This window comes from Protopterus annectens, chromosome 11.part0 (genome assembly GCF_019279795.1).
Source record: "Protopterus annectens isolate FY-2018-M chromosome 11.part0, PAN1.0, whole genome shotgun sequence".
NCBI lineage: Eukaryota > Metazoa > Chordata > Ceratodontiformes > Protopteridae > Protopterus > Protopterus annectens.
The window spans coordinates 986224243-986236406 of NC_056745.1; the positions used below are offsets into that span (position 1 = coordinate 986224243).

General features: G+C 37.9%; 1 protein-coding gene across 2 annotated transcripts in view; it reads right to left on the reverse strand.

Moving 5' to 3' along the window:
- ITIH2 (inter-alpha-trypsin inhibitor heavy chain 2) overlaps window positions 1–12164 on the reverse strand; it is a 519026-nt gene that overhangs the window by 185277 nt on the left and 321585 nt on the right. For both annotated transcript variants that reach the window (XM_044088359.1, XM_044088358.1), the window contains exon 17: window positions 3931–3966. In XM_044088359.1, the coding sequence (XP_043944294.1) occupies window positions 3931–3966 (36 nt within the window). The remainder of the gene's footprint in view (window positions 1–3930; window positions 3967–12164) is intronic.

Below are 12164 nucleotides of genomic sequence, written 5' to 3' on the forward strand. Positions count from 1 at the left end.
AAGTCGTTGGGAAGAAATACATAACATTTATCTTAAGCAAAAGTGAGTGCCATGCATTATAGTTCCTGAGGAATGAACCTAATTTATTTATCAAAGTAATTGATATATGAGGGAATGTTGTGCTCTTAAGACAACAATATATAAATAAGTGCTGTGCTAGGAACTATACTGGGAGAGTCTCAAAATTAAACTCTAATTACAAGCAATCATGTAGATCAAATGCAGGACCAGCTGAATGAGTTACTGAATATGAGAAGCTGAGGGGGGCTTTAAAACAGAAAAAAGGGGAAAGAACAATCGTAGATACAGAATGTTAGAACATCATTTTTCTAAATTTTACCAAAGGTTTATTATTCAAAGCCACTCTTCCCCCTCCCCCAGCAGACCAAAAGAATCACAAATTAGGTCTTTCACAGAATATGTGTCAGAGGTTCTTAACTCTTCTTTGTATAGGTATTCTGTGTCAGTTCTTAATTAAAAGTCATATTTTTTGCTGTTGGAAGTATAAGATACTTTTACATGGGAGTATTAATTCCTTGTACATTTCCAGTGACAGCAAGAGAATATTTTTTTGCCTGAAAACAAAGAAACCAGTCATTACTTGACCTAGTACATTTTTGCCTCACAGATAATTTTGAGCTTAATGGAGCCTTTTCTATTCAGAAATGTGGTATGACAGAGTGGGAAAAATTGCAACATACATATCCATCTTTTGTAAGTCTCCTCAAAGAGAAGTATTTTTATAAATATAATATTTTTGTGATGTTTTTAGTGCATCAGTGATTTAATATTTATTTTTAAAGTATTCCAAGAGGAATTTCAGTCCTTCTTTACAGATATAGTAATAACAGGCCTGAGATACATTTATTTGGAAGTTATTTGGATGTAGAGCTATATGTAGTAGGTCAGTAAATAATCATTAGTATTGTAACAAAAGAAAGAGATTAGGAAACAATTCTTATCTTTTTGTAGCTCCCATTTAAAACATATAGAAAAATCATTGTCAAACAGTTTCACAGTTTTGTAGTAACAAATAATTGTTTGATGATGCAGTGTGTATGGACAAAGTTATAAGTAGGGTGAGGTGTAAAGTCTGTGAAGCACTGGTTAAGACAGGCAGACACTAGTATGATATTTACATTAATAATTATGTTCTACATATGTTCTACATATGAATAAGGTAACATAAATACTAAATGACCAATTTTACTTTCTGATAAAGCACTGTAACTAGTCCTGTTATAGAACGTAACTGCTTTTAAAAGACAAGTGTTTGCCTGGCTTCTGAAAATCTGACAGACTTAGGTCTGTTGAAACGTCACCGTGGTTGAGTATGAATGTCTGTCAACACTGCTCCACTTGTGAAAGAGTAATATATGCTAAATAAATTGAAATTAATGGTAAAGTATTTACTTTAATAAGGAACTTCAGTTATGAGTCAGAGACAGTTGTGTGCATTTTGAGGTGAATCTTTAATCTGCATTAGTTTATATAGAAGAAACTGCAAAAAATGTGCATTCATTTAGCTTAGGACATCAAAGAGATAAAAAGGGAGTTATGGCAAGTCCAGTAGCCTAGCATGTTATAAATGCATATTCAAATAATGAAGCTGACTTGCCTTTCACTGTGCTGTTTCAGGTAAAGCAAAATAAATTTAAGAAAATTCTACAAAAAAGAAGCATATTTTACTTCTATGTTCAAAACTTGACATTCCAAAGGGCTTACTAATGAAATAATTTGGAAATAGTTCCTATAAAAATGTACTTTGAAATGTGTTGAAATAATATGTTATGTTTGCATCCTTGTTCTCCTTTGTATGGGGGCAGTGTTTCAGGAAGCTGAATGATGATGTCTGCAAGTAATTGGCTGCCACTGTTTGAAGAATGTGCTTAAAATGTAAATACTCACTTTGTTATTCTCTAATAAAGTTGTGAAGCCAAGTTGCCAGAGATGTTGTAAAAGTGTACATTTGGTAGTTGAGCATGACTTCTTTTCTTATTGTGACTGAAATAATCCTTGCTCGATAAGACAAATAAAAATGATTGCGAACATTTCTGCAAGAATGTTCTGTTGTGCAATGATGTTCTTAAATCCTGTAACCTTCAAGTTTCCATAGATTTTAAAATTATTTCCTTCAGCGATGACTTGTCAGTAGTTTTCAGCCTGTCTTCGTCTGAAAAATATGCACCATTTTCCAGTCATCAGGAACTTTACCCTCTCTCCAAGATTTATTAAAATTTTTCACTGTTGGTATTATTAGCTTTTCTGTCAGTTCTCTACCAATTATGGAGTGGATCTGATCATGAATTGTAGTCTTACAAATCCTTTTAGCTTTTTTCTGTTTCTTTCAGATAACACTGGAGAAGAACTGGGCCACTGTCTTAACTTATACACTGCTTTCAGTTTGTTTTGATAAATGAGGTTTGGCAACAAACCAATTTGTCCAGGGACATCTTCAGTAGGGGATCAGACAAATATATCAGTGGGACGTAAGAGGATGGGGGGTTGAAAGGGTTAAATGGAAGGGTTGATTGGGTGGAAATAAGGTAAGGGTTGAAGAGGGGCGGAAGGAGCTAAGGCAAGACCAGCTGGGTAAGGAATCACATTCTGGCATGAGCTTGCTGCCCGCCCTCCCTCCCTGTCTTTTTGGTGGATTGGTGGGGTGTAGTTATTTTAGCAGTCCGGGTATGGTAGAAAAGAGGGACAGGTTTGCCCTATTCTATTCCCCCTCTGGTGTGTGGATGTTCATTTCAGTAAGCTGGGAAAGAAAAGTGAGCAGTTGGAGGCGATAAGTGGTAAATATAAGTGAGCAGAGGTAAAGACGCTGCTTATTTGGTTGGAGGGACAATTCAGTAAATGGTATATGAAGTGAGTTGTTGGACGCTGCTTCATAAGTAAAGGAATGGTGGGAGGTATAATTCAGTAAATGGTATATGAAGTGAGTTGTTGATGTTGCTTCATAAGTAAAGGACTTGGTGAGATGTGTAATTCAGTAAATGGTACATGAAGTGAATTGTTGGATGCTGCTTCATAAGTAAAGGACTTGGTGGGAGGTATAATTCAATAGATGGTATATGAAGTGAGTTGTTGGATGCTGCTTCCTAAGTAAAGGATTTGGTGGGATGTATAATTCAGTTAATGGTATATGAAGTGAGTTGTTGGATGCTGCTTCCTAAGTAAAGGACTTGGTTTGATGTATAATTCAGTAAATGGTATATGAAGTGAGTTGTTGGATGCTGCTTCCTAAGTAAAGGACTTGGTGGGATGTGTAATTCAATAAATGGTATAAGAATTGAATTGTTAGATGCTGCTTCATAAGTAAAGGAATTGGTGGGATGTGTAATTCAATAAATGGTATATGAAGTGAGTTGTTGAACGCTGCTTCATAAGTAAACTAAGTGATTAGAGGTACGGATGCTGCTTACTGGGCCAGGATGAGTAAAGTCACGCTGTCCTGATTAACATTACATGGATGTTTATGCTGTGATTAAAATCAGCTGTACTATGATCAGTTGTAATTAATAATATTGGTTATCAAAGCCATGCTATGGAAGTTTAATAAAGGTCGACAAATGTCATTCAGTGTGTTTTACTGAAGGGGACCAGGACAAATACTCATTTCCTTCCTTTGTGAAAACTGAGCAAAAGTATTCATTTAATAGCTCTTTTAGACTGCATTTTGCTAAAGACTCAGATATATGCATTATAACTTGTATCTGAATCCCAAGAAAGGCCACGTCTCATGTCTTCACATAGGCTCTATTCATTGGTGACATTGTTTTCTAAATACTGACAGATAGTTTATGCACTGATGTATTGAATAGTGCAGTTATTAAAACCTTTGATGTATGGCAAGTATCACTGCAAAAAAAATCTGTGTTCTAAGAGAAAAAGCTATTCTTAAAGAAAAGTAAAACTGAAATACGTTACCAAAGCTGGATCTATCGATTGGAGATTCACCTGGAACTAAAAAAAAAGTTATAGTAATGATCTGTTTATTCCAACTTCTAATTGTATGAGCATTATTCCCATAGCTAATCCATTCATTATTATATCAACATACATGGAGACATTTAAATGATTTTTTGACAGTTTTAATAAAAAAGTTTTTATTTCTTTAAGAAGAAGAAGAAGTCATCATGAAATTCAAATTAAAATGCTACATACTATATATTATGACTGTAGCACTGTTTTTTAGGCTTCTGTAAAAACATATTCATGAAGGCCACAAATGATAGTCAAATACATAAAGGACAACTGCGACATTTGTGAGTGGTGACTGACTCTTTAGACCCACATATACTGCTAAATGTCATACTGTTGAAGCTACATGTGGATAAGATTCTTCTAGAAGCTCTGTATTATTTCAGAGAAGCAACAACCTTGTATATATCCTCTTACAACAATTGTTCTGTATACTATTGATCTTCCACTTTATTATGCATGTTTGTTAGCTTTTTGTTTGGTTTCTTCTTCTCAGTACAGTTTATAACTTTTGAACGCTAATGTGCATTAAGTCATTGGTTGTTTTTTAGCTTGATTTTCTTTCTGTTTTACTCTAAAAGTTTTAGCTTAATCTGTCATTAGATTACTTTTGCTATATGTAATACTTGGAGCTTTTCTCCTCAGGCCTCTGCTGAAAAAGGGCTGCTGCCCTTAAGGCTAAATGACACACCCAATACACTAGTAATAGGAGACTCTATTGTCAGGCACACTGACGTCCCGCTCACCAGACTGAACAAGGAAAAGGTCACTGTAAGCTGCCTGTCGGGTGCCAGGATCCGCCACATAACACAAGCACTCAGGTCACTCCAAAACATGTACAAATATGACTCTGTCATTGTCCATGTTGGTGTGAATGACCTGAGACGTACCTCCCTGTACCACAAGAAAAGAGACATAGAGGAGCTCTCTGATCATGTATGACCCTGACCCTGAGTAGCATCTTGCCCTCACCAAGAATGATGCCACAGTATAAAGATAAAATGATCAATTTTAACAGTTGGCTAAGCTATTGGTGTCATTCAAAGGGGATCCAGTGTCTGTCATCCTGGGATGACATGCTCGACAAGCCATGCTGCTTCGCTAGAGATGGCTTGCACCTGTCATCCTTGGGCTTTCGAATACTGGCTAAGGCTCTTGCCACCCCCATAGTGCCTTTTTTTTAGGCAAGGCTCAAAAGACAAACCCACCTCCATAAACAACACAAGAAACCAAAGTCTAAGGATAATGCTACTCAATGCCAAAAGTCTAAACTTCAAAATGCACGCACTTGAGGCACTCCTCAGTATGGAGAAAATCGATATTTGTGCAGTAACAGAAACCTGGTTCAAGGCTCCAGAGAGCACCCCAGCACTACCAGGCTATAACTCATGCCACACCTTTTGGCCCCAGAACCCAGACCTAAATACAAAAGGTGGGGGTGTATCCATTTTCATCAAGAATACCCACACCTCCAGGTTAGTGGCACTGCACGAGGCCTCAGAGACCATCCATGTGCAACTAACAGTGGACAAAGTTGCTTTTCAGTTTGTAGCTTGCTACAGATCATCCACCTGGTCTCAGGACCCCCACTCTGCATTCCTGAGAACACTGGAGAATATGAAGGTCTCACCAAACACCATGATATTGGGTGATTTCAACTACCCAAACATTAACTGGGAAAACTACTCAAGTACCAACTCCTTTGCCCAATGCTTCCTAGAGTTTATAAACTCAAATGCCCTGGAACAACTGGTCACCACTCCCACAACAGGTGACAACATATTGGACCTGATCATCACCAACATGGGGGCTCAATGCTCCACACCAGAGGTAAACCCCTCGTTGGTAAGATCAGACCATAAACTAATCACACTGGACATCCACATCCCGACCCCTCCCCCAGCCAAGGAAACCACTGTGAAAAATTTTCCAAAAGCAAACTTCACACTTCTCAAGAACGAGGTGGAAAGTTTCAAAGCCCCTGGGCTAAAGGAAAATGCTTCTCAAACCACAGAATCCTTTATAAATGCATTCTATGAGCACCTACAGGAATGCATGGATCGAGCCATCCCAAGTAAAACAAAGACTCACTCCTCCAAAAAGAGGAGAACAGTCTGATGGACCCCAGCCATAAATAAGCTATACAACAGAAGGAGGAAACTATTACACGATAGAGCAAAATCCCAAAAAGGGAAGGCATCCCTGATCAGCATTAGCAAGAAACTACGATCTCTCATAAAATCATCCAAGGCCAGCTTTGAAAGAAAAATCACCAAAGACTCTAAAGATAATCACAAGGCCTTCTTTAGCTATGTCAAAAATCTAGGTGGCAACTCTCAGATCTGCTCTGAGCTGGTGCAATTTGGCAAAAAATACACTGAACCCACTGACATTGCCAACATCCTGGTTGACAGGTTCAGTACAAACTTTACCCCCGCTCACCCCCAAAAGGGCCCATGTCCATCCCAGAAGAATGTAGACCCCCAGACATCACAGACACACAGGTGAAAACAGCCCTCTCCAAAGCCAAAAACACAGCATCAATGGGACCGGATGGTATCCCAGGCTGCGTTTTACACGAGCTCCAAAATGAACTAAACCCTCACATACATTCACTGTTCAAATTCAGCCTTAGCACAGGATATGTACCCAAAGAATGGCGTAGAACAACAGTTATCCTGCTCCACAAAGGTGGTGTCACAACGGATTCCGGGAACTATCGCCCTATATGCCTGACTAGCCTGGTCTGCAAGGCTATGGAGCACATCATCATGGAACTCATTAACAAAGACATTGGGAACCTCCAGACACTGGACCCTACCCAATTTGGCTTTGTTAAAGGCAGATCTTGCCTCTTAAACCTAGTTAACTTCTTTAGAAACAGTTACTAAGGGCATAGATGAGGGAAAGTTAGTCCTTACAGCCTACCTAGACCTCGCAAAGGCCTTCAACACCATACCCCACTCTGGCATTATAGATAAGCTTACCAGCTTGAACATTAACCCCTATGTCACGAGATGGGTTGCAAACTGGCTCATGGATAGAACTCACATGGTCAGAGTTGCAGGTGCCATGTCCGACTCCAAACCGGTTACAAGTGGCATCCCACAGGGCTCAGTCCTGGGACCCCTCTTGTTTGGTATATACTTCTCTGAGGTACAGGCAAGCATGGGAGGACATACTTCTCTGAGGTACAGGCAAGCATGGGAGGACTATGGCTGACCAAGTTCGCAGATGATTGCAAACTGGGAGCCATAATCGACTCTCCGGCTGGCACAGACATCTTCCATAAGGGTCTCACCGAGATGAATACATGGTGTCAGAACCATGGCTTCAAGCTAAATGCCAAAAAGTGCATAGTCATCCCCTTTGGGAAAAAAGTGCCCACGAACTACCACATAGGTGGTAATCCACTAAGTACGGAAGATGTAATTAGGGATCTGGGGACCCAAGTAGATAGCAACCTCTCCTTTGATAATCACATTGCCAAAGTGGTTAGAAATACCTTCTATGTAGCCCACCTAATCATGAAAGGGTTCACATCTAGATCAAGAGAGGTCATTGTACCCCTCTACTCATTGCTCATCAGGCCTATAATAGAGTACAATGCCCCATTTGGAATGTACCTTACCTGACACCTGCAACAGCTGGAAAGACCTCAGAAGTACCTCATCAAGATGATCGTGGGCCTCAAACAGATGCCCTATGCAGCCCCACTAAAGAAACTCCAGCTCTGCTTGGTTGCTTAATGCCTACTCAGAGGTGATCTCTGCCTGAAGTACAAGGCCATGTCTAACCCGCAATTAATGGATGTGCTCCACCTCAAGAAAACCAAATCCCTTAGAGCTACACGATCCAGGGATTAAAACCTCAGCACAACAATAAATAGGACATACTGGAGGGATAGATTCATATCCCAGAGGCGTCCCTCGCTCTGGAATAGAATCCCAATCCATGTTAGGCAGAGCCCCTCACTGACTCTCTTCAAGAGAAATCTTGACGAGTGGATGGGAAATCGTAAATTTACACCTGGGATCACTTCTATGGCCCTGCTGGACAGAGGCTCAGGAATCTAATCTAATCTAAAAGGGAGGCAAAAGCCAACACATTCTGGCTAGGCTTATAAATGCCCTTGGGCAGATAGCCTAGTACCTACCTATGAACCTATGAACCCAGTTGGACTAACCCAGCCAACAAATGTCAAATAAATAAATAAATAATCTTATACACTCACCATAAAGGAAAGGAGAAGAGCAAAGTAAAACACAAACCAAGGCTACATGTATGAAATCTGACTTACTTCTCCCCCCAGTGTCCATCTCGTGATCAGTCGTGCTTACACATCTCAATAAGTGCCCCAAGGCGAATTAGTATTACCACCATGGAAAAGAACTTCCATGAGGCAGCCTACATATTAAGTATCAGAAAGTGTGTGAAGCCTGCAAAACACTAACCATGTCAGTGAGTAAGTGTGGTCTTTATTTAGACATTAATTTTTATGATCCATATTTTTACGAGTGCAATAAGAGCCTGATTAGAACAGGTAAATAAGGTGTGACTTTGCATATTTATATACAGCATAGAAACATCTCATGTCTAATGCATTTGGCATGTCAGAAGCATAATAATTTATGTAAGATATATATATTATATATATATATATATATATATATATATATATATATATATATATATATATTGATATTAAAAACTGCAGTGATGCACAGAAAATACAGCCATTAAATGCAAAACAGTAACAGGGTCAAGCCAGTTTTATACCAGGAGGATCATTATTTACCTTCCAGGCAAGCGGGAATGTGTTCCAACACCATCTAGTCATTGCAAACAAAAGTCTCTTCCCCCTCGTATTTCAAGTTCTACCTTCCTGGTGCTTCAGCTTCTGTTTTTCCTCCATGGAAGGCAGAAGCCATGGCCCTAAGAGAATAAACTTAGTTTGGAACTGCCAGGTGATGCTATAATTTGTTAATATTATAGCACTAGTAGTGGTTTATTAATTGGGGAAATGTTTGGAATGTAAAGACCCCTCAAGCAACCTCTTACACAAACTGCCTCACAACATTTACAATCATGATGACAGAATAAAACTATAGTTTCCAACAGCTGAATACCATCCGACGAATACCATCCGATGTCATAACAGAGTTCAGTACATACCCTGTAGTGTCCATTATCCATTGCTAGCATTACCCTTGCTTGTACTTGACTCGCATAGCATTGATGTTTGCCGTGTGAAAATGTCCTAGCAAATTATGTGCAATTGTATTGTTATAAGAAAACTACAGAACCCAAACTAATCAACTTTATGGGTTCTCCACAAGAAAAGAAAAACTTACCTTTTTAAATAAGATTTTCATTAACTATTAAGCAAACTAGTAAAAAAATAACAGTCTTTTGGTTTATTGATTTCTAAAACTGCTGAACATTTTAATTAATAAAGTACAAAGAAAATAAATAACAAAGGACAGAAATTATTTTTATGCAAACTTCAAACAACCTTTTCAATGCCAGCCTCAGTTCTATTGATTGTCAATGAAGCAGATGCATTTAGGTTAATACACTGAATATCTATCTGTCTTTCAATATAAATAAATAGATATATATAGATATAGATAAAGATATAGATACAGATATATATAGATATAGATTAGATATAGTTATAAATATGTTCATTTATGTATTTGTTGTCCAGGGTAGAATACTGAAATACTGATATAAGTGGAGGATTTTATGGCACAGCCCAGGGATTATAGTCCCAGAAAAATAAGATACTAGGTAGCATAAGAAGTAGATTACATAATAGTTTATATTAAGAAAACATTAACGGAAAAATAATATTTACAATAGACACACATATATGTGTGTATATATATATATATATATATATATATATATATATATATATATATATATATATATATATACATATATATATATATATATATATGTATGTGTGTGTGTGTGTGTGTGTGTGTGTGTATGATGTGCAATGAAATGTAACATGCTAAATGCAAACCACATAGCACAAACCATCCAATAAGAATATTTCCTTTGCACAAATTTGTATTTATTTATTCATTATCTATAAAAGTACTTCTCAATGGTAATGTATTTAATACTATACATTTTAATTTTCTGTGAATAACTTTGATTAGCATTGTAAAACTAAAAATGTTGCCTTGTGCTATTGTTTTACTGTCACTATAAATTTTCCTATACATAGATTTTTCTCCAGGATTCTGATGCAACAAGGCCTCAAACTGAGTTGGATTATCCTAGGTAACTAATAGAAATAAACAAGAAATAATAATAAATAAATCAAGACTGTCGCTTTTGCCTTGTTTGTTTACTACAAAAGGATTAAATGATAAATGTTGATAATTTATCAGGCATTCTACATCTAAAATGCCCCATTTGCCCTTGTTTTATTTATTCATCCATCTGATCTTAAACAGCATGTCCTGGTGAAAGCCACTATGTTGGACAAATAATTAGTCGACTAGATTGGCATAGACTCAGCAGCAGACTCCAGCTTATCCTGTTGGATCCCCCAGAATTTCTGGACAAGCTTATAGATAATCCCTTCAATGAGACCTGGTTATTTACAAAAATAAATAAACAAAACCACAAAACTAGATATAAAGTAAAAGAGATGCAAATCAGAGGAAGAGAAAGAAAGGGATTTTTCTTTCACATACCTCACTGCATAAACTTCTTGCATTTTTATGCTTGGGAACTAAGAGCTGTTGCAATTAATACTATCAAAACTGTTTTACAATTACCAAGAACATCATCATCAACTCCCTTCTTCCCATTTCCTACATGGGACTGGGGAGTTGCATCAACTGTCACCTTGTTACCTGATTCAGTGCCTCGCTCCTTCTTCAACAGTCATGCCTGACTGTCACAAGTCTTCTATCACACAATCTATCCATCTCTTTGCTGGATGGTGTCATTTCCTCTGGGATTTTAACTGTCTCTTCCAAATCTTCTTCATCAGATTGTCTCCTGCTTTTTAACATATGTGCCCAAACAACCGTAATCTGTTCTTTTTAACCTTCTCTGCAACTGGAGATACTTGCTCTGGTGCCCTGATTTCTTCATCTGTCTGACAGTGTGCAATTTGTGCTTTTTTTGTCTTTCTTCTCGGTTCTTCTGTATCTTTTTATCCTACCATCCATGTCAGACACTTCATCTCCATAACTCTAGCTTCATCAACTGTCTGACTTCACTGGCTAGTTTCTGTGCCATACAGTGGCACTAGTTGCACCACTGTTTTGTACACCTCACTTTTCAACTTATTTGACATTCTTCAGTTATATACTTCTCCTGACACTGTGCCAGTTAGCTGCAGCCCCCTAATTCTAGCTTTGACCTCCTTATTCAGTCCTCCCTCTTATGCAACCACCTTTCCCAGATACTTGATGAAGCTGCTACCCTGTACACTATTTTCCCTTCTATCTCAATTTCAGCTACTTCTGATTTCCTCCATTTCCTGCCATTTCAACTATCAGATATGTACTCAGTTTCTTCAGTTGTGCCTTCCCTATCTTTCCCTGAAGTTTTTGGTCACGGTCTACCTGTAATGCCAAATTGTCTGCATACAGAAACTCATAGCGATTTTCCATCTTCTATTCAGCCCTCAAGTAAGAGGAGAAAAAGTTGCCCCTTGCAAAGTGACAGGAGTTTCTAGTCAGAAGATGAAGTCTTACAGGGAGAGGAGTATGCTTTTGAGGATTCCACTCAGTCTGAGCTTCCAGATTCTGAAAAAAATAATCTTTCAGAAATGCCTTTTTATATATCTTATCTAATATGAGTGAGTTTTTTTCAATGGAAATTGAGTGAATCCTCGAAGACCCAGAAATATATTAAGATTTAATACAATTACAGATGCCTAAAGCTACTCTCAATCACTCCTGCATTGCATGTTTTCCTTACTGATGCCAGTTTACTGGACAGACAATCATTGACTAAGTAAAGGTTTGATGGATTATATACCTATAAGTACCAGTTTTGTAATCCCAAGGCAGACCCAGTGATCATATCTCTTTCTAACTGCTGCTGCAAAACAGATTACTAAGTCTAATGGCATTCCCCCGATAAGGAACGGAAACCAATGGATAAGTTGGGGAAGAAAATTTATGCTTTTTGAACTTTAATTT